The sequence below is a fragment of the Pristiophorus japonicus genome, chromosome 15, assembly GCF_044704955.1.
Source record: "Pristiophorus japonicus isolate sPriJap1 chromosome 15, sPriJap1.hap1, whole genome shotgun sequence".
Lineage (NCBI taxonomy): Eukaryota > Metazoa > Chordata > Chondrichthyes > Pristiophoridae > Pristiophorus > Pristiophorus japonicus.
Genome location: NC_091991.1, coordinates 20,944,202 through 20,967,819, shown reverse-complemented (window position 1 = coordinate 20,967,819; position 23,618 = coordinate 20,944,202). Strand labels below are relative to the sequence as shown.

Genomic DNA, 23,618 nt, shown 5'->3' with positions numbered 1-23,618 from the left:
CGGCTCCACTACCTTCCATGGAATTTCGCGATAGCGACTCCGTGCCCTGGGCGAGAAATTACCTGTGCGTTGTAGCGCCCCCCGGAGGCACCAACAGGAGGCGCAAACGATGAGAATTTCTCCCCCTTTGACCAAGGGTCTCCACTCAATCCACTGGCTTACTTATTCTCTTTTCAGCTGCTGATGAACCTGCTCTGTATTTCTATTTGTTACTGTCTTTCAGCTTAGTTTACTGTTGTTAATTTGTTATCAATTGTCGTTACTTGGAAAGAAAAAAAATCCCACATTGCGTCATTGGCCGGCTTTGATCTAATTTTATTTATTTTTTAGTCCCTTACACTTTTCTGATGTTTTGATGTTTGGGAGTTATGAATATTGGTCCTGAATTTCCTTGGACCTGCTCCTTCAGTGTACGTGTGGCAGAGTGAGCGATGCTGAGATCTGCCGCTCTACCCCACCAGAGCATTCAGGGTCAGGGCGGGGTCACCACATCGGTGGACAGGCGTTTCTGTCAGTATTGACGCATTGGGTGGCTGGGAAGTAGCTGCTTGAGGCTGCTGGCGAGCTCCACCTACAAGTGCTGACGGACCTGCAAATCGCCTTTATAGGAGGGCCAATCAGAGCGGGGACACACTGCGTTTCCAGGATGCCAGTAACTTGAGGGAGATACCAGTGGGCCCCACTTCTGCCCCTTGGCTGACCTGCATGCCTGGCTGTAGAAAGGCCAGGGCCAAGGAAGATCGGCTCAGTCCCCATTGACGTTAAGGACGTGTTCGAAGTGGATGGAAGTTTTGCTCCAGGTCACTGTACAAATGTGGAGGTTCTGTTCTTGTGAGTGGAGACCCAATGTTTCTGGACACCACAGATTTCCTTTCTCCGTTGGGCTCCTTGTGCCTAACTTTTTTCCAGGTATCTGCTGGTGAGTTCGAGGGCCTTTGCGCCCATTATGTATCTATCTATATAAGCATCTTGTGTAAAGCACATGTCTGTGGAGTGTCACATCTCAACGTTGTCATCATACCTCAAAGATTTCACACCTCAGTGTATGTATACTTAAGGCAAAAAACTAGAGAATGGCAGAAATTAAGACATAAACTAATGATACTGATTGACTGAAATATCCTATGGACTTAATGCAAGGTAATTATAAACCATTTCCGATCCCTAGATAGGTAGGAAAAGCTACCAATCAGTAACGAGCAATGACCATACAATCTCCCAATCAAATAATTCACATTTTAGTTCTAAGATCTGGAACCAGCAACTACCACAGAATGAGTCAATAAAATCACTCAAGCTATTTTTTTCAGACTGTGTTCCATTGCTTTTTTTTCATCAGGTCAGTCTGTAGCATGATTTAAAAAAAAACTAATGCTTTAAACACAAGAGCAGCGGTGTCCCTACAGAGTTCTAAAGCTATTTTAACATTCTAATTTCAATGGGATGGGGGATTGCAGCAACTTGATTAAAACACGGAGCAAAGTTGTGTAGACCAATCACTCACAAATATAAATTTTCATTTTCTATACAACAGGCAGATAAAAAATATATAGGAACACTCTGGGACCTAAAAGGGAAAGATTCTTTTTGGCATTTTCCTGCCTTAATTTTTTTGGCCCCCTGTCTTTCTGTGACTGACCAGTATGAGCAGCACAGGAACGGCCTGGGCTAAGTCTTTCTCCGAGCTCCCCTCTGGGTGGGGGAAATGCCCAGCAACTATTCCGCACACCTGCAATGGCACAGCTGGGATTGGAACGTTACCAAGGGAAAGATTTGCTTGGCAAGAGTTGTAGCGAAACAGTCAATCTTTTATGAGGAATTGGGTATTGATTTTGCTACATCTTTGCACAGAGGAAATGTTCCCACTACGTGAGGAATACAGTGGACGTGAACCGTATAGAGAATCATAGGAAGAGCAGCATGCAACTCAGCTTGAGCATTTTTCTGTGCTTGTAATCTGAATGGTTTGTTCCCTTCAGATGTAGCTGTGATACTGCACAGTACATTTAAAAAAAATAACATGGAAGTATCGTAATAGAAACATAGAAACAGAGAAAATAAGTGCAGGAGCAGGTCATTCGGCCCTTCGCGTCTGCACCACCATTCAATAAAATCATGGCTGATCATTCCCTCAGTACCCCTTTCCTGCTTTCTCTCCATACCCCTTGATCCCTTTAGCGGTAAGGGCCATATCTAACTCCCTCTTGAATATATCCAATGAACTGGCATCAACAACTCTCTGCGGTAGGGAATTCCACAGGTTAACAACTCTCTGAGTGAAGAAGTTTCTCCTCATCTCAGTCCTAAATGGCTTACCCCTTATCCTTAGATTGTGACCCCTGGTTCTGGACTTCCCCAACATCGGGAACATTCTTCCTGCATCTAATCTGTCTAGTTCCGTCAGAATTTCATATGTTTCTATGAGATCCCCTCTCATCCTTCTAAACTCCAGTGAATACAGGCCTAGTCGATCCAGTCTCTCCTCATATGTCAGTCCTACCATCCCGGGAATCAGTCTTGTGAACCTTCGCTGCACTCCCTCAATAGCAAGAACGTCCTTCCTCAGATTAGGAGACCAAAACTGAACACAATATTCCAGGTGAGGCCTCACCAAGGTCCTGTACAACTGCAGTAAGACCTCCCTGCTCCTATACTCAAATCCCCTAGCTATGAAGGCCAACATACCATTTGCCTTCTTCACCACCTGCTGTACCTGCATGCCAACTTTCAATGATTGATGAACCATGACACCCAGGTCTCGTTGCACCCTCCCCTTTTCCTAATCTGCCGCCATTCAGATAATATTCTGCCTTCGTGTTTTTGCCACCAAAGTGGATAACCTCACATTTATCCACAATATACTGCATCTGCCACTAGTTTGCGCACTCACCTAACCTGTCCAAGTCACCCTGCAGCCTTTTAGCATCCTCCTCACAGCTCACACCGCCACCCAGCTTAGTGTCATCAGCAAACTTGGAGATATTACACTCAATTCCTTCATCCAAATCATTAATATATATTGTAAATAGCTGGAGTCCCAGCACTGAGCCCTGTGGCACCCCACTAGTCACTGCCTGCCATTATGAAAAGGACCCATTTATCCCGATTCTCTGCTTCCTGTCTGCCAACCAGTTCGCTATCCACATCAGTACATTACCCCCAATACCATGTGCTTTAATTTTGCACACCAATCTCTTGTGTGAGACCTTGTCAAAAGCCTTTTGAAAGTCCAAATACACCACATCCACTGGTTCTCCCTTGTCCACTCTACTAGTTACATCCTCAAAAAATTCTAGAAGATCTGTCAAGCAGGATTTCCCTTTCATAAATCCATGCTGACTTGGACTGATCCTGTCACTGCTTTCCAAATGCGCTGCTATTTCATCTTTAATAATTGATTCCAACATTTTCCCCACTACTGATGTCAGGCTAACCGGTCTATAATTACCCGTTTTCTCTCTCCCTCTTTTCTTAAAAAGTGTTGTTACATTAGCTACCCTCCAGTCCATAGGAACTGATCTAGAGTCGATAGACCGTTGGAAAATGATCACCAATGCATCCATTATTTCTCGGGATACTTCCTTAAGTACTCTGGGATGCAGGCTATCAGGCCCCGGGGATTTATCGGCCTTCAATCCCATCAACTTCCCGAACACAATTTCCTGCCTATTAAGGATTTCCTTCAGTTCCGCTTTCTCACTAGATCCTTGGTCCCTTAGTATTTCCGGAAGGTTATTTGTGTCTTCCTTTGTGAAGACAGAACCAAAGTATTTGTTTAACTGGTCCGCCATTTCTTTGTTCCCCATTATAAATTTACCTGAATCTGACTGCAAGGGACCTACGTTTGTTTTCACTAATCTTTTTCTCTTCACATATCTATAGAAGCTTTTGCAGTCGGCTTTTATGTTCCCAACAAGCTTCCTCTCATACTCTGTTTTCCCCCTCCAACTAAATCCTTTGTCCTCCTCTGCTGTATTATAAATTTCTCCCAGTCCTCAGGTTTGCTGCTTTTTCTGGCCAATTTATATGCCTCTTCCTTGGCTTTAACACTATCCTTAAGTTCCCTTGTTAGCCACGGTTGAGCCACCTTCCCCGTTTTATTTTTACTCCATACAGGGATGTACAATTGTTGAAGTTCATCCATGTGATCTTTAAATATTTGCCATTGCCTATCCACGGTCAACCCTTTAAGTATCACTCGCCAGTCTATTCTCGCCAATTCACGTCTCATACCATCGAAGTTACCTTTCCTTAAGTTCAAGACCCTAGTCTCTGAATTAACTGTGTCACTCTCCATCTTAATAAAGAATTGTACCATATTATGGTCACTCTTCCCCAAGGGGCCTTGCACAACAAGATTGCTAATTAGTCCTTTCTCATTACACATCACCGAGTCTAGGATGGCCAGCCCTCTAGTTGGCTCCTCGAGTGTGGCAGTTTATTAGAAATCTACAAAAACTATTTTAAGATTTTTCAACTCAACTTTGGTGGAAATTGGAATTTATTTAGATAGGTCTATTAAGATGAACAGATTGGGCAATAGAAAAATATCACTCACATGGCACAAAATGGCAGGAGCTACACTTTAGCAAAAATATTCAATATTTTCCCTTGGTGACAATTTGTTCAGTAAAATCCATTGACTGAAAGAACTCTGCACTTGATCTACCCTGGTGAAGATTTAAGGTTTTGGATAAGCTCCGCTTCTGTTTCTGATACTAAGAGCAGTTATGTTGTTCAGTTCAGTGACACAGTAGTGTTAGTGTAACCTCATGTATGCTATTCTGCCTTATGTATAAGATATCCGGCTTCATACCCTATCTTGGACTATCTATCAGTCCTACGGAATATGCTTGTACTTCTTGAAACAACAACTGTGCAGCCAAATATTTTATCTTTAAAAAACAACATGGACTATACAAAAGCAAAATACTGCGGATGCTGGAAATCTGAAATAAAAACAAAATATTCTGGAAATACTCAGCAGGTCAGGCAGCATCTGTGGAGAGAGAAACAGAGTTAACATTTCAGGTCTGAACTGTTCTGACGAAGGGTCATTGACCTGAAACGTTAACTCTGCACAGATCCAACGCGGACTATATTTAGAATCCTTTCTTGCTGTGGAAATTTTTTTAAGTATTTATATTCCATAAAAATTTCCAATCTGAGGAGAAAAGGACAGCTGTATTCTGGTTTTATTTCTGCTATTTTCCCTGACATCAACAGGACAAGAAACCCAGTTTTTCTGGTGTTCAACTCACTTGACCATTTTTTCACCAATGCTCCCGCTCCACAGTTCATGCTACCTCTCTATCTCTGGTGCTGGAACAATCTGCTCATGGCACAAAAACATATTTTTGTTTTTATTGCTGCCCTTTAAGAAATAGGATGTGCACTGCTGCATGCAGAGTTTCTAAACACACATTCAGATAAAGCTAGTGTGCAGCAATTAGGTACTGGTAAGGATGCTGAGCTATTTTAATGGCTTTATAATATAATTGTCTGAATTTTCTGAGGTGATTGTAGAGGATAGTTTAATTGCAAACTTATTGAGAAATTCTGCAAGCTGCTCAATAAATATTGCATTAGAATTTAACAATACTGAATGGCTGACTTTGAGTTTATAGTATTAAAAATAAAACATTTCTACAGCGCATCTTCTAATAGAATGTATTAATAAACAAGTGGTAGTATACTGAAGAGGTTGGTCTGTATTCCTCAAGGTTCTTCCTAACTCTACCCAGGCTTCATGTGTTTTTCAATGTTGGATAAAGTTGTGAAATATTCAAACATACTGACAATACATACAATCCAGACTGACTGTTTGATATTTAGTGCAATGATTAGACACCACTGCCACAGTTCTGAATGAACCTTTAGGGTGGAAGAACAAATTCTGAATCAAGCTTGAGTTATGCCACGACCATTAGGTCAAACACAATACCATTTCCCTAATTCAACAGCAAATTACTGTTGTCCTATTTAAACTTCCAATCAATTTCTCATCTTTGTATTTTCACCAGTGCAATACTAGTTGGCAGTAGTGCAATTTTCTCCTTTCAGTTTATAGTACACTGTTTAATTTGAACTTGAAGCACTAGATGATAACCAGACCAGTTAACCAGACATTGGACAGACTTGCACTGCACTGACTCGATGTCAATATCCTGCTATCTCAAGTATTCACCTACATCATTCCATCTACGTATGTCTGTTTTACTGTGTATGGATGGATTAAGTCAACCTCGTTCGAGGGACCACCTATGATGATGATGATGGATGGATGGATAAGGAATGGTTTCATGTGGATTTGCATTTAGTTAGATTCAAATATTACTACAATACGACTGTTCTGAGTAATTTTACTAACTGATGTACTTCTCTTAAGGTGAGACTGTATGCCAGGCCGGATGCTATTCAACGAGGATCTGGAGACTATGCTTTAAATATAACAAAGAGGCTGCTGGAATTTTATGAAGATTACTTTAATGTCAGCTACTCTCTACCAAAATTAGGTAAGTTGTATAATTAAAAGGTTTTACATTTATGATACTAGAATTCGTAAAATGTATGTCTTTTAAAAGGCACGCTGTCACCAACTAAAAACCTCCAGCAAATATTCTTTCACCTGTAGTGATGCAAATCTGACTGGAATGTGTAACTGTATTACACAAATGTTATGATAGCACTTACGCAGTGTGTCATTCTGATGATGTTTAAATCTCCTGTCTTTCCAAGTGCCCAGAATCATCACAGGCAGTCCCTCGAAATCGAGGAAGACTTGCTTCCACTCTAAAAATAAGTTCTTAGGTGACTGAACAGTCCAATATGGGAATTACAGTCTCTGTCACAGGTGGGACAGACAGTGGTTGAAGGAAAGGGTGGGTGGGACAGGTTTGCTGCACGCTCCTTCCGCTGCCCGTGCCTGGTTTCTGCATGCTCTCAGCGATGAGACTCGAGGTGCTCAGCGCCCTCCCGGATGCACTTCCTCCACTTAAGGTGGTCTTTGGCCAGGGACTCCCAGGTGTCAGTGGGCAGAATATTCTCCCCTTGACAGGAGATTAGAGCTACAACAATTTATTCACTGATAGACCGTATGAATCTACAGATTGCTGGCCTCATATTTTTTCTGGGAAATTCATCTGTTTCTGTATTGAAGGTTTCTAATGAATGTATCTTTTGTAAAGTACTAAATCTTTTTAACCTTCAATTTTTTTCTTTGGAAGCTAGGGGAGAATTGTTATAGTTTTTGAGTGGTGCAGAATTACCCATTTGTCGATGGGTATTATGTTGTTGCAGCAATTGATAAGATACATGTATTTGTCTTTCATTACTTGAGAGAGAATTGAAAGAAAAGAGCGCAAGAGAATGCGAGTAGAAGAAGACAGCAAGAGATCGGGGAGTGAAAGAGAAAGAAGTAAAGGAGGATGAGGGAATGAGAGGTGAAAGAGGAAAGCCAGAAGTGAAAAAGAGAACACAAAGTGAAGCGAGAGAGTGAGAAGTAAAGGAAGGAAAGCGAGAAATGAGGAAAAGTGAGAAATGGAAGAGAGCGAGGAATATAAGAGAGCAAGGAAAAGTGAAGGAAAAAAATAAGTAGTGGTTGAGGAGAGAGCAAAGGAAGTAGAAACTTAGAAACGGGGTAGGCCGCTTGGAAAGAAAAAAAGAAATTGCATTTATATAGCGCCTTTCATGATTGCAGGAACCCTCAAAAGCACTTCCCAGCCAATGAAGTGTTTCTGAAGTGTATGACACTGTTATAAGTATTATAATGCAATACTAAGATGTCAGCCTTAATAGTTCGTCGAAATGTTAACAGTTGAAATACGATGTTCATAAATTGTTTAACTATTTCCTGTTGCAAATATATAAGGAAGAAAGAATCATTAGATAGTGGGATTTTATATTGTCCTTGGTACATCAAGCTCATGTGTACATATGCATGCTTGATAAATAGCTTAGGCAAGCTGAGGCTGAAAATAATGCAATATTGGGACATCAGGTTATTGTTTAAATGTAAGAACGTAAGACAAAGTAGCAGAATGCAGCAGCTCTTTTGTAAGCTCGCATGGTACACATACATGAGATGTCAACCACACTCGCCCTTTGCAATTGAGAGTGCGCAAAAGTTTTCAGATGATGAAATCTAGTTAAGCATTTGGATCTTCAAGCACATGAACTACAAATAGACTATTTCCCTTGCTTTATTTTCTGTTTCTTGCAAAAACAGTAACTCTGTTCCATTTGTTCAATTTAATGAATAGTCTAGTATAACATAAATCTGAGGTCATTGTGCATGCCAGTTAACTATTATAGGAGCATTATCATCTGTTTGGGTGCTTTTTCTGCACATACAGTTCCTGGAACAAATGGTAACCATCTGCACCACAGATTCCATCATATTTACCAGGAAAGCGTGAACCTTTGTGAAGCATTTTTTTTGATTAAATGCATTTATTTTGGAAACTTTAAAAAATATTTTTAATATTATTGTGCATAATAGTCTAAAGACTGAAGCAATTTCTGTTGTGGTAGACAATGGAGCAATAAAGTCAATAGCTAATGCCATCAAATATTGACGGATGCAAATATGCAGGAAGAATGTTCCCGATGTTGGGGAAGTCCAGAACCAGGGGTCACAGTCTAAGGATAAGGGGTAAGCCATTTAGGACCGAGATGAGGAGAAACTTCTTCACCCAGAGAGTTGTGGGCATGTGGAATTCTCTGCCACAGAAAGTTGTTGGGGTCACTTCATTAGATATATTCAAAAGGGAGTTAGATGTGGCCCTCATGGCTAAAGGGATCAAGGGGTATGGAGAGAGAGCAGGAATGGGGTACTGAGGTTAAATGATCAGCCATGATCATATTGAATGGTGGTGCAGGCTCGAAGTGCCGAATGGCCTGCTCCTGCACCTATTTTCTATGTTTCTATACTTCTATGAAATCAATAATTACATGCACCTTTCAACTTTTTGAATCAAAAGGAGTGGAAAATAACTATGGGAGCAAATTTCCAAGGTTCAGTATGTGTTACAAAATCCTAAATGTGTAAATAAATAATGTGTTTGCAATTTTGCTATAAATAGAGAACAGTGGAAATCTTCCCCCGACATACACAATTACGATACTAGATATTACTATTGGACATTTTGGGAGCTCTGACCATTTTTGTTTCATATTTTGAACCGTTTCCTCTCCTTATAAATCACCTTTCCCTCACGGGTGACATTAGTTTATTTTTCCTGCGGTTTCAATGTGTCATTATGCACCACGGGAGAAGTTTATTAAACTTATATTATTCTGTCAGTGTAATATTAGATTTTATGTTGAAGAAATTACATTTTGGACATCTGCCTGCTGGAGAAAGAATATGATGAAACTTGTTGCCGAGGCACAGGCACCATGGCCCAATTTCTTTTGATGGATCGAAGATTGATGTATGTTATTATTTCAGCTAAAAGTTACCATTGGTTAATTAATTAAATTCACCCACGTGACAGGGTCAGTTTCAAATATCTTAATTGGCAAAAGCTTGTTACTGTGGACTGCCTATTCCCTGGTGGAGCTGATGGCCAGACCAGCGACTCCCAGCTTTCTGCCAACGTTGCTTTTGAATTTGCTGCAAAAAATATACTAGAGTAATCAAGGCTTGCTCAATTTCTCCCTCCCTGAGAGGAAATATCTGACCTTTGTTCAGCTCATCCTTCCGATTGCATGGTCCAGATCAGAAACTCACCAAGTGAGGAATCACATCACAGATCTTTGTGACCCATTTGGTGCAGAGTTCTGGCACCTCACGGATAATGCCATTGTTCTACTGAATCAACATAAACCCTCACAATTTTGTTGGCCTAATTTGAAATTAAATCCATGATATAAGTAGCTTTTTGTGCTAAACTTATCACATGGAACACAATGTTACCGTCTAAATGCTTGGTGCCCAAATTATGGCCCATGGGTCACATGAGACTACAAGCCATGGCTGTTTGGCCCATCAAGCCCTGGCAGCTCATTCTCTATTTGGGAATTTAATTCTGAATTTGAAGGTTCCTCCTCTTTGAATTTTGCAGGAGGCTTGGGAAGTTTTTGTAAAATGCATACATCCTAAATCGGAACATCAATATTTGTTAGCTTGAGATATCTGCAAGGTAATGGGATCATTCAGTTGAGATTTATAGATGGACTAAAGACCTTGAAATTACTCAATGAAACAAAAAGCCACTGGAACTACACGAACCTGACAGGTGCATGTGATTACTGATGCTCCCTTTAAATAACATCCCTGCAGCCGGCTTCCTGGTGCTGCACCCCAGCTCTCCCTATTGGTGTTTACTCCAGGTGGTGAGGTAAGTGACTAAAAGCAATTTGGGAAATTGAGCGCTCAGTGAGCATTGCACACTCACTGATATCACGACCTCCTTGGCGTTGAGGTCCCCAGCGATAGCTTTTACAGGCAGTGCTACGGGGGGGCGCGGAGCTCAATTTGGTGTGTGGTGCTGGATTCGCCTTGCCTTGTTGGTTCTGGTTTCAAAGCTGCATTAGCGCCACCTACTGTCGCCATGGGTGACGCTAAGGGGACAAATTTTTCCCCCATTATGACTTATCACCCCACGATGCACAATTCTAATACAGCATGAATAATGGCCTTGTGGCATCAAGTTACCGAATGCCCATATATCCTCACAAACTTGTCTACAGTGAGAATTCTTTTGGCTGATATAGGATAGCATCAGTGTTAGTAACAGAGATTTTCTTGCCCAGACTGCCCACATTACTAACTAAAACAGGGAAGATAAGACAAAAATGAAGACATAGACAAAACAATGTATTTACAATATACATATTTTTTTAATATACTGGAGCAGGTAGTGAAATAGGGATTAATTCAGGTCTGACTATCTGCTTTTTGCTGCTTTTGGTTGATGAGATTTGAGATGTAGATGTTCTTAATATCTTCAATATAAGCACATTAGCCAGCAAATTATGCAGATCTATTTAAGGTGGTGGAATTGTGGTGGAGCAAGACTTCTGCCTACAGCTTTAACTTACAGCTGACCAGGTGCCAACTCCTGAGGAGTGAAAGTAGTTTAATAAGAAGCTAATATGAAGAAGTGAACCTGTAAAAATTAACTCCACAATGAGCCATTTTAAACAATTCCCAACTCTCCATGCAACTCATAGTGTAATTCATACCCATTGCACAATCTTCTCACTGAGTTCCAACAAATTTCTCAAATTGCTTTTGGAATTTTATTTTCATACTCCATTTTTTGCTCAGTAGGCGAATGTTTCTAATGCCCAAAATAAGTGTTTGAACAATATTTTATAAAAAATTCACAATTACACATTTTACAATACATGATTAAGTTCACCTACTAAATTGTCTTTTGTATCTTTTGATGCCTTTATTCAAGATTTTGCTTGAAGGCCTCAGCCTCTCCCAAAAGCCTGGATTGAATGGGGGAGATTTTTTTCTTCACAGCTGGGCAGTATTCTAGTGGGGTCGGTCGGTGCGCAGTCTTTATAGGACCAGCCTGATTTTCAATTCATTGAAATGAATGCTGCGGAGGGGGTCTTAGAGTCCTGAATTGTCGACTAACTGACTTTTGTTTCTCTACAGATGCTGCCTGAGTATTTCCAACTTTTTCTTAGTTTTGCTTTCAGATTTCCAGCTTCTGCAGCATTTTGCTTTTTGCGGTAGAGTTGGGGCGCTGGGGTGATAGGAAAAGGAGAGAGTGGAAGGGTGAAGGGGACATGATAGTGGCGAGGTGTGGGGTTAGCACAAGTGATTGGCGGAGGGAAGTACTGAGAAGGGAGCTGTCACATTTCGCACACAACACTACCCCAAGTGCACCCTCCATACCACCCCAAAAAGAAATGAAAAAGGCAGGCAGAGAACATAGAAATGGAGAGAAGCACAAGAGACTAGAAAGTCAGACATGAAACAGAAAAGGAGAGCAAACAGCAACACAGAGCCATCAGAGAGATTCTAAGAGAGTGATCATATTCTCTGACTTACCATGTGCAACATCGTGGCAGATCAATAAATAAATGATAACTTACTCTGAAATACACTTTCATTAGAAAAAATTCTGAGGGACAGGATAAATCTTCATTTAGAAAGACACGGATTAATCAAGGACAGTCAGCACGGATTTGTTAAGGGAAGGTCGTGTCTGACTAACTTGATTTAATTTTTTGAGGAGGTAACAAGGAGGGTCGATGAGGGTATTGTGTTTGATGTAATCTATATGGATTTTAGCAAAGCTTTTGATTATGTCCCAAATGGCAGACTGGTCATAAAAGTAAAAGCCCATGGGATCCAAGGCAAAATAACAAGTTGGATCCAAAATTGGCTCAGAGGCAGGAAGCAAAGCGTAAAGGTTGATGGGTGTTTTTGTGACTGGAAGGCTATTTCCAGTGGGGTTCCACAGGGCTCAGTGCTAAATCCCTTTCTTTTGTGGTATATGTCAATAATTTAGACTTGAATATAGGGGGTATGATTATGAAGTTTGCAGATGATACAAAAATTGGCTGTGTGGTTGATAATGAAGAAGAAAGCTGTAGACTGTTGGAAGATATCAATGAACTGGTCAGGTGGACAGAACAGTGGCAAATAGAATTCAATCATGCGAAGTGTGAGATAATGCATTTGGGGAGGGCTAACAAGGCAAGGGAATACACAATAAATGGTAGGACACTGAGATCTGTAGAGGAACAAAGGAACCTTGGAGTGCTAGTGCACAGATCCCTTAAGGTAGCAGGCCAGGTCAATAAAGTGGTTAAGAAGGCATACGGAATACTTGCCTTTATTAGCTGAGGCATAGAATACAAGAGCAAGGAGGTTATGCTTGAACTGAATAAAACACTAGTTTGGCTACAGCTAGAGTACTGTGTGCAGTTCTGGTCACCACATTAGAGGAAAAACGTGATTGCACTGGAGAGGGTACAGAGCAGATTTACGAGGATGTTGCCTGGACTGGAGAATTTAACTATGAGGAAAGATTGGATAGGCTGGGGTTGTTTTCTTTGGAACAGAGGAGGCTGAGGGGAGATCTTATTGAGGTTTATAAAATTATGAGGGACCTAGATAGAATAGATAGGAAGGACCTATTTCCTTTAGCAGAGGGATCAACAACTGGGGAGCATAGATTTAAAGTAATTGGCCGGAGGTTTAGAGGGGATTTGAGGGGAAATGTTTTCACCCAGAGGGTGGTGGGGGTCTGGAACTCACTGCCTAAAAGGGTGGTAGAGTCAGAAACCCTCACCACATTTAAAAAGTACTTGAATGTGCACGTGAAGTGCCGTAACCTACAAGGCTATGGAACAAGAGCTGGAAGGTGGGATTAGACTGGTTAGCTCTTTGTCGGCCGGCACGGACGCGATGGGTCGAAATGGCCTCCTTCCGTGCTATACATTTCTATGATTCTATGATTATTCTTTAAATAAAATCGATCTTGCTTGGAAACAGCTCTGTCTTGTTTCTGATGACAGCATGAAACATTTTGTACATTTTTAATATTCCTTTTAGCTGTCAGAAAGCTTTTGATTGCTAATCTGCATTGCCTTGGTAACGAGAATGGTTCATATTGTACTGCATTAGTTTTTATTTTATTCCTTGCATTGTGATTTGGATGCCCCACAGAGCACAGCTTTGATTATCACTCATGATGTAGATTAATGGGACTCCCTTGTGCTTCAAGCACTTATGAGCTATATAGACCCATTTCCAAGCTGCAGTGTAATCTGTGCGCTCCATGGGATATTTTATGCTGGCTTGTTTACATGTTTGATAGCATTCTGGCTGTAGATGAAATTACCCTCTAGGGTAAAACGCACTTTCAAAGCAAATGAATAAACTTGAGAGCACAGAGCGTCATTACACAGTTTGCCTCACAGTTGCATTTCTATTAATTACTTAATATTTGAACGAGTTCTACAGATCTGGAGGTTTGGGAAAGGCAAAGTTAATTATTGACTAAATTAAGGTGCAGATTAAATTAAACTATCCACATTTTATACTCGTTTGAACATTTCTGCTCACAGTCGTGACTAGGGGAAGATATACCCAGCTGTACATGAACAGATAGTAGAGTACATTATTATAGACAGACCACACTGCTAATTCACTAAGCACAATCATGAGGGGTCTAGACAGAGTAGATCGAGAGAAACTGTTTCCATTGGTGGAAGGATCGAGAACCAGAGGACATAGATTTAAGGTGATTGGCAGAAGAACCAAAGGCGACGTGAGGGAAAACTTTTTTACGCAGCATGGAAATTATGATGAACCTGTATAAAATACTGGTTTGGCCTCAACTGGAGTATTGTGTCCAATTCTGGGCACCACACTTTAGGAAGGATGTGAAGAGGCTTCAGAAAAAATTTACAAGAACGATTTCAGGGATGAGGGACTTCATTTACACGGATAGACTGGAGAAGCTGGGGTTGTTCTCCTTAGAGCAAAGAAAGATGAGAGGAGATTTGATAGAGGTGTTCAAAATCATGAGGGGTCTGGACAGAGTAGATCGAGAGAAACTGTTCCCATTGGTGGAAGGGTCGAGAACCAGAGGACACAGATTTAAGGTGATTGGCAAAAGAACCAAAGGCAACATGAGGAAAAACTGTTTTACGCAGCGAGTGGTTAGGGTCTGGATTGCACTGTCTGAAAGGGTGGTGGAGGCAGATACAATTGTGGCTTTCAAAAGGGAATTGGATAAGTACCTTAAGGAAAACCATTTGCAGGGCTACGGGGAAAGTGTGGAGGAGTGGGACTAAGTGCTCTTGCAGAGAGCCGACATGGGCTCGACCGGCCGAATGGCCTCCTTCTGTAATGGAAATGCTTCCAATGCATTTACATGACTAAAGATATTCAGTAACTGTTATATCTATAGTCAGCTTGTCTCAGTTTTTCCTTAATTTTTTTCTCACTCAATAATTAAAAGGATATTATCATCCCAAAGGGGTTGGGTGAGGTCAATGTGTTCAGGAGAGCCAGGAACACCTTGATGTAAACAAACAGAGCTTATTTTACAATATTTAATGCTGCATAACCTGAAGTATTACTTCTAATATTTTGATCTATATTTTTTTCCAGACATTAAATGGGTAGCAGCAGATATGATTAGTGATATAGCAACGTGATCATATCATGCATTATCTCTGGGCAGTCCTCTCTTTATAACCATGGTAAAGTGCATTGGTTAAGAACATAAGAACATAAGAATTAGGAGCAGGAGTAGGCCATTCGGCCCCTTGAGCCTGCTCCGCCATTCAATAAGGCCATGGCTGATCTACCTCAACTCCACTTTCTTGCACTATCCCCATATCCCTTGATTTCTTCAATATCCATAAATCTATCAATCTCTGTCCTGAATATACTCAACGACTGAGCCTCCACAGCCCTCTGGGATAGAGAATTCTAAAGATTCACCATCCTCTGAGTGGCAAAATTTCTCTTCATAGTCCTAAATGGCTGACACGTTATTCTGAGACTGTGACCCCTGGTTCTAGACATCCTAGCCAGGGGATCCTCCCTGCATCTATCCCTGTCAAGCTCTGTAAGAATGTTGTATGTTTCAATGAGATCATCTCCCATTCTTCTAAACTCTAGAGAATATAGGCCTAGTTACTCAATCTCTTCTCATAGGACAATCCCCCCATCCCAGGAACCAGTCTAGTGAACCTTCGTTGCACTCCCTCTACGGCAAGTATATCCTTCCTTAGGTAAGGAGCCCAAAACTGCAAAATACTCCAGGTGTAGTCTCACCAGGGCCCTGTATAATTGCAGTAAGACGTCTTTACTCTTGTACTCAAATCCTCTTGTAATAAAGGCCTACACACCATTTGCTTTTGCACTTGCTTGCTGTATCTGCATGTTAACTTTCAGTAATTCGTGTACAAGGAGACCCAGGTCCTTCTGAACAACAACATTTCCCAATCTCTCACCATTTAAAAACGACTCTGCTTTTCTATTTTCCCACCTAAGTGGATAACTTCACATTTCTCCACATTATATTCCATTTGTCATGTTCTTGCCCACTCACTTAACCTGTCTATATCCCCTTGAAGACACTTTGCATCCTCCTCACAACTTACATTCCCACCTAGCTTTGTATCATCAGCAAATGTGGATATACTACATTTGGTCCCCTCATCCAAATCATTGGTGTAGATTGTGAATAGCTGGGGTTGATACTTTAGCCCCTTTAAGGAGACTGAAGGGAACATCAGCAATTTTTCACTGTGTTCCGTGTCCATATAGTTCACTAAAACATTGCTTATTCATATTCATAAAATAATAATTTCTAACATTGAATTCCCAGAGGCTGCTTTTTCTGCTTTTCCATTCATTTTAAGGTGATAAATTGAGTTGACTTTTGCCCTTTACTGTAAATTGTCCAGCTCAAGGATGCTGTGGAAATTTGGGCGATGCTGTTCAAGCAGACAATTAGTACTGTCTCAGTAAAATTCCTTGATACCGATGCTATTTGGAGTCAGATTATAAATCTCGTGGGAGTTCACTTTACTGATCACTGGCTGTAAAATGTGTTAGAGATGCCAGAAGTGTAGTTTGACCCTTATGAAATCTGATCCTGCTTCTGAGCAGAATAATAAAGAATAATACTCCAGTTCTTACAGCTGTGAACTTATGCTTGTTTGTTAATGCGTAACAAATAATGATATTTTACTGACTATTTTACAAGGCCAGCTGAAGTGATGATGATTCTGCTAGATTGACGTATGCACCAAAGATTGTTTTTGCATTACGCCTGTAGCAAATGACCTGATTTCATATGCTAAAGAGCGTTTTCACCAGCAAAACACCAAAGGCAATATCCAGATCTAATATTTACTGATTGAGATTTTCCGTCTGACTTGTCCTAGCAACGTTTGCTCTGAAGTGACTATACGCGCTCATCTGTAAAGTTGTAGTTCCATTCCCCCTCTCAGCTTCAGACCTCCCACTGCCCTTACTGCCCTCTGTGCCTCTGCTCCATTCGCTCACCTGTCCCACTGCGGTTGTTTGTTATTGATGCTGAGATTCAGCATTGCTCTTTTTCCCTCTTCCTCCAATGAGAGAAAACAAGGGAATCATTGATCGTGGCTATCCCGGCCCGCACAGATTGGTGAAAAGGCTCTATTGACTACATGGGTATCATACTTTTATCAGAGCCTCTGATTCATAATTTTCGAGGCCTAGGTGGATAGGGATTTCACTGAGATTGAATTAGAGAAAACAATTGAAAGACAAGTTTAGTGCTTGTAATGTATTTTATCCCAGAAGGCCTTGCACAAAAACCAAGGACATGGCACCTTCTTTGCCAAGTCTGCTAATCAGAATGGCCGGAGAGGCTGTTCATTAGATCGATCATTTCTGAACCACTAGACTCTCAGCTGCCATATCACTGTGCCAATAGGGGTCATTTCAGGCCGCCTTCAGGCCTGAAATAGGCGCCATGCAATCGGAGTGCCACCCCAATCAGGATGCCTGAAGCTGGCTCAAAATTGGGCCTTGGGCCTTATTAACATTATTTGGGTAAGCTGCCAATGCCTGTGTTGTTCTACAGGTTTAATCTTGCTCTGGCTTTTCTAGCTAGGTCTGCAGTTTTTAAAGATAAGCACACAAGCACAAGCTGCCCCCTTTAACCTGATTCCATGCCATACCCTTATTTGGGTCTTAAGTGTACTTTTTACTTAAGTGTGCTTTTTACTCAAGTGTACTTTTTACCCCCTTACAATATGTTTATGGAGGGAGTCATAGAACGCAGTGGGCGGAAGAAACCTCCCCAGGACACCAGCGCAGCCTGGTTGCACATTGCACAGAGGGCACAAGCAGGGATGTCGCCAGGAGGAGCTGGCACAAACCTTTCAATTGTCTCAATAGGTCACAAAAAGTTACTACAAAATCACACTCAACCTCATCCTGCTGTGCCACTCATCACATCACCATCACTCTGCCTTCCTTACCCTACTCCTGCACATCCTTACTCACACCAACTTACCTTGCACCTCCACCCATCCCTCTCTCTCTATCTACATTATCAGTTCCCCATCTCATTAGCCACCCCTCACACTCGCCCTCATCCTACTGCAATCATACCAACTAACAACACACAAGGGTAGGCACTTGAGTCTTTTAGCCAAGGCTCATGTGAAGTTTCTGTTAATGTGTTGTCAAACATTGAAATCTTTATTTTCAACACTTTGCCTTCTTGGACAGATTTGTGTGCACCTTTGGAAATGGCTTAGTGAGTGCAGTGAATGGTGAGACATAATGGTACCCCCTGCAATGGTGATGAGTGTGAAAGGAATGGCTCGGGCATTGTAGGGATGCTTTATGGTGTTGGTTTGGATGGTGCTAACCTGGCACATCATGTGACAGCCAGGGTGTACAGCGTCAAGTGAAGTAAATCTGGCCATGGTAAGGCCATCCGTGGCCTCCCGGGCAGCAGCGTGGTCGGGTGCTGATGCCCTGTGTCCTGTGCAGGATTAGATGATTGTGGAGAAGGTTGGTGTTGTTGTTGGTGCTGCTGGTGTGCCTGGTGATGGTGTTGGGGCTGATTGTGATGGGATTCTGAGGACCAAGGTGAGATTTGTCCAAAGGCACCGATGCTGCTGGAATAGATGGCAGGTGATGTTTAGATGACAGAAGCGATCTGTCAGTGGTGAGAGAGGTTGTTCCAAAGAGGTGACAGTGGGCAGAGAGTATTCTCCAAACACTTCCAACCTTCCTAAAGCTGAAAAGTTTATTCCAAATCCTGAAGGCGCCAGCTTCTAACATTGGAAAGTGAGCAGCTGTGAAATGGTAGCTTTAATACCAGTTTTGCAGCTGCCACCTATTCTAGGCAACGGAGAGTTGTTGAAATCCCGACCTACTTACCTGACATGATCCCCGTGCGACACAAACCTCCAGAAATAGTTGGAAAAATGGTTAGTAGCTGATAAAATGCTGCTTGAATAACTTTAAACAGCTTCTTAAGTATTTCAATTGCCTGACCTGGCGCTTAGTGCTGGGACTGCCGAGCGCGGGCAGAGCTGCCACTTGGGAAACTTACCAGGAGGCAGGTTCAGAGCGGGATATTGCCCCGCTGTCAATCTTTTAGATTATCACAACGGACCTGCCTCCAAATCCGCCCTCTGAGTGCCGACAACATCCAGCCCTGAGCTTGTGAGAATTCCCCTGAAGTTAGCACAGTGGTTATGTTACCGTTCTAGTAATCCAGAGGCCTGGACCAATGATCCGGAGACATAGTAGCTGAGGAATTTAAATTCAGTTAAATAAATTTGGAATTGAAAAAAACTAGTATCAGTAAAGGTGATCATCAAACTACCGGATTGTCGTAAAAATCCATCTGGTTCACTAATGTCCTTCAGGGAAGGAAATCTGCCACCCTTATGTTGTCTGGCCTATATGTGACTCCAGACACACAGCAATGTGGTTGACTCTTAACTGCCCTCTGAAATGGCCCAGCACGCCTTCCTGAGGGCAAATAGGAACTGGCAATAAATGCCGGCCTCGCCGGCGATGCCCACATCCCGTGAATTAATTTTTTTTAAAGCAGGAGGAGGCAAGAGGTAGGAACAGCACGGAGGATAAGGGCCAGGAACGGCACAGGCCGGGGAGGCAGCTGAAGCTGTACTGAGCTTGGTCCATGGAGACTGTGCTGAAAACACGGACTATCTGAGTGAGGAGTGAACTGTTGGTGTCGTCAGGGGTCTGAATCTGCGATTGTTCAGGGGGTGAACTCTTAATGTCAACTGAAGCCACCAGGAGAAGCAGCGAGATGTATGTGTGCTCAAGCACGAATAACCAGACAGAAGAGCTGACTCGAGCTAAGGCTGAGGTAGATAGATTTTTGGACTCTAAGGAAATCAAGGGATATGGGCAGCAGACAGGAAAGTGGAGTTGAGGTCGAAGATCAGCCATGATATTATTAAATGGCGGAGCAGGCTTAAGGGGCCAAACTGCCTACTCCTGCTCCTATTTCTTAAGTTCTTAAGTTCTTACTGCTGTGATAATTGGGACTGGATGCATGGTGAAATACTGCCTTTTACAATAAATAATACTCATCCTTAAATTTCTGGTCATAACTTCTCCTGAATACTTACTTGGCAGATTAAGCATTACGATATAGGAAAGACTGTTATAGAACCAGCTAGAGGATTGTGGCATTGTTGCTGTTTGTACGTGCAGACATACTTTCAAAACTATCGATTGTAATGAATGGATGTTTGAATGTACAGTGAAAATATCTGTGAAATGCTGCCAGCACAAACAGTATGTTTGGGGACCAAAATAAAACAGGCTGCACGTAACCGTGCCCAGCTGAGGCACTTGAAACCATTAATTCTGCTACTACCTCACAGAAAGCCACTTTTATTTCCACACGTGCTCTTGATGTTTTCCATGTTGCCTCTGATCACAATAACACTTCCATGTACAACTCTAATTTGTTTGTCAAACTCCAAACAGTGATTGTGTATCGAGTTGCAGATGAATTCATTTCTGCCGTTCAGCAGTGAGCAGCGTTTATTTTAATTGGCTGTCTCGGGGACAGAGAGAGCTTGTGGTGTTCCAATTAGGTAATAAGAATGGTTACCGAGTGGCATTTCAGTGGAAAATATGAATAGATTGTCACTTAATAAATATCATCGATGCAAGCACTCGCAAAGGTCAAGCATTAGAGCTTCAGTTTGATCACTGGGATTGGTTTTCAAATGAGGGCTGAACATTTAATAAATTTGCATTAATGTTGATTACAGTGGTAGAGTGGTTTGATATTTTATATTGGAGTGAAAAACAACTAATTCGTCTGTGAGTAGTACTATATTCATTAGAATGTGATGTATTTTGTGCTTAAAAGCTTTAAATGGGAATATTTCTTAGAGGAATCATAGAAACATAGAAACATAGAAAATAGGTGCAGGAGTAGGCCATTCGGCCCTTCGAGCCTGCACCGCCATTCAATGAGTTCATGGCTGAACATGCAACTTCAGTACCCCATTCTTGCTTTCTCGCCATGCCCCTTGATCCCCCTAGTAGTAAGGACTACATCTAACTCCTTTTTGAATATATTTAGTGAATTGGCCTCAACAACTTTCTGTGGTAGAGAATTCTACAGGTTCACCACTCTTTGGGTGAAGAAGTTTCTCCTCATCTCGGTCATAAATGGCTTACCCCTTATCCTTAGACTGTGACCCCTGGTTCTGGACTTCCCCAACATTGGGAACATTCTTCCTGCATCTAACCTGTCTAAACCCATCAGAATTTTAAACGTTTCTATGAGATCCCCTCTCATTCTTCTGAACTCCACTGAATACAAGCCCAGTTGATCCAGTCTTTCTTGATAGGTCAGTCCCACCATCCCGGGAATCAGTCTGGTGAACCTTCGCTGCACTCCCTCAATAGCAAGAATGTCCTTCCTCAAGTTAGGAGACCAAAACTGTACACAATACTCCAGGTGTGGCCTCACCAAGGCCCTGTACAACTGTAGTAACACCTCCCTGCCCCTGTACTCAAATCCCCTTGCTATGAAGGCCAACATGCCATTTGCTTTCTTAACTGCCTGCTGTACCTGCATGCCAACCTTCAATGACTGATGTACCATGACACCCAGGTCTCGTTGCACCTTCCCTTTTCCTAATCTGTCACCATTCAGATAATAGTCTGTCTCTCTGTTTTTACCACCAAAGTGGATAACCTCACATTTATCCACATTATACTTCATCTGCCATGCATTTGCCCGCTCACCTAACCTATCCAAGTCACTCTGCAGCCTCATAGCATCCTCCTCGCAGCTCACACTGCCACCCAACTTAGTGTCATCCGCAAATTTGGAGATACTACATTTAATCCCCTTGTCTAAATCATTAATGTACAATGTAAACAGCTGAGGCCCCAGCACAGAACCTTGTGGTACCCCACTAGTCACTGCCTGCTATTCTGAAAAGTACCCATTTACTCCTACTCTTTGCTTCCTGTCTGCCAACCAGTTCTCAATCCATGCCAGCACACTACCCCCAATCCCATGTGCTTTAACTTTGCACATTAATCTCTTGTGTGGGACCTTGTCGAAAGCCTTCTGAAAGTCCAAATACACCACATCAACTGGTTCTCCCTTGTCCACTCTACTGGAAACATTCTCAAAAAATTCCAGAAGATTTGTCAAGCATGATTTCCCTTTCACAAATCCATGCTGACTTGGACCTATCATGTCACCTCTTTCCAAATGCGCTGCTATGACATCCTTAATAATTGATTCCATCATTTTACCCACTACCGATGTCAGGCTTCCATGTTTTCTCTCTCCCTCCTTTTTTAAAAAGTGGGGTTACATTGGCTACCCTCCACTCCATAGGAACTGATCCAGAGCCAATGGAATGTTAGACGTTTATGGCACAGAAGGAGGCCATTTGGCCCATTGTGTCTGTGCCGGTCGAAAAAGAGCTATCCAGCCTTATCCCACTTTCTAAGCCTGCTGATTATTGACCTCTCTGCTAACGGAAGCAGAGGCGAGGTGGTAGGTAATCAGAAGCTAAAGCATTGATTGCATGTAGCTGAAGGGAAAATCCTCGTGCAATCCTTCCTGAGCTTAGAAATGCAGTGTGCTGTGTGACTGAGGCTTACAGACCAGGGAACAGGTTTAATCCTGGTTCTGTGCTGAGATAATTGTGAGAGGTGTTTAGGGGCGGTGGGGGCACTATTGTTGGCCTCGGTGTCCCCTAGCCTGAGTCCTGATCTCTGTCAATTGATCCCTTGCTGGAAAGTGCGCATGTGGGCATCAAGTACAAATTCGTAGAGGATCGTGATGTCCCTCCCCATGGTTCAGTAGGCTGGCCGCACTCACTGTCTATTAAGAATGATCATCCAATTCCGGCCTCTTGCGTATCCACGATATTACTTGCTCCACCATTGGCTGGCGTGCTTTCAGCTGCCTTGCCTCTAAGCTCTAGACTTCCCTCCCTAAACCTCTCCGCCTCGCTACCTCTCTCCTCCATTAAGATGCTCCATAAACCTACCTCTTTGACCAAGCTTTTGGTCATCTGCCCTAATATTCCCATATGTGGTTTGCTGTCAAATTTTGTTTGATAATCGCTCCTGTGGAGAGCCTCGGGATGTTTTACGATGTTAAAGGCGCTATATAAATGCAAGTTGTTGAACTGGAAAGTTACTTTCCCCTATAATTACTGTAGCATGAGCCACTTAATTTTGGGGGGGGGGGGGAGTTGGGGAAAAGAAGAACACATTGCAGAGAGCTCTGTGAACTGTTAGAACATGGAATTGGGCCTGTAGTTGAAAAATGAAAAATTATGCAGAGCTAGGGGGAAAGAGTGGGGGAGTGGGACGAATTGGATAGCTCTTTCAAACAGGCACCATGGGCCGAATGGCTTCCTCCTGCGCTGCAAGATTGATATTGCTGCCTTCAAAAGGATGGAAATAGCGTCTGAGCTTCTCATTTCTCAGATTTCAAAATGTCGACATTTCCATGAAATCAGCAAGGAGGTGGCTTTGAACGCAATAGATGCTGATCTCGTTACGTTGGCTCAAACAGAAATGCAGGCAGCATATCCATATACAGAGTGGCACATTGGAGCTGATTGTGTCGCCTGATAGACTT

The 23,618-nt window shown here is 42.2% G+C and overlaps 1 protein-coding gene across 1 annotated transcript in view; it reads left to right on the top strand.

Moving 5' to 3' along the window:
• Positions 1-23,618, top strand: part of LOC139281421 (thyrotropin-releasing hormone-degrading ectoenzyme-like) — a 165,401-nt gene that overhangs the window by 62,262 nt on the left and 79,521 nt on the right. Inside the window, exon 3 of the mRNA XM_070901585.1 lies at positions 6,389-6,515. Coding sequence (XP_070757686.1) covers positions 6,389-6,515 — 127 coding nt within the window. The remainder of the gene's footprint in view (positions 1-6,388; positions 6,516-23,618) is intronic.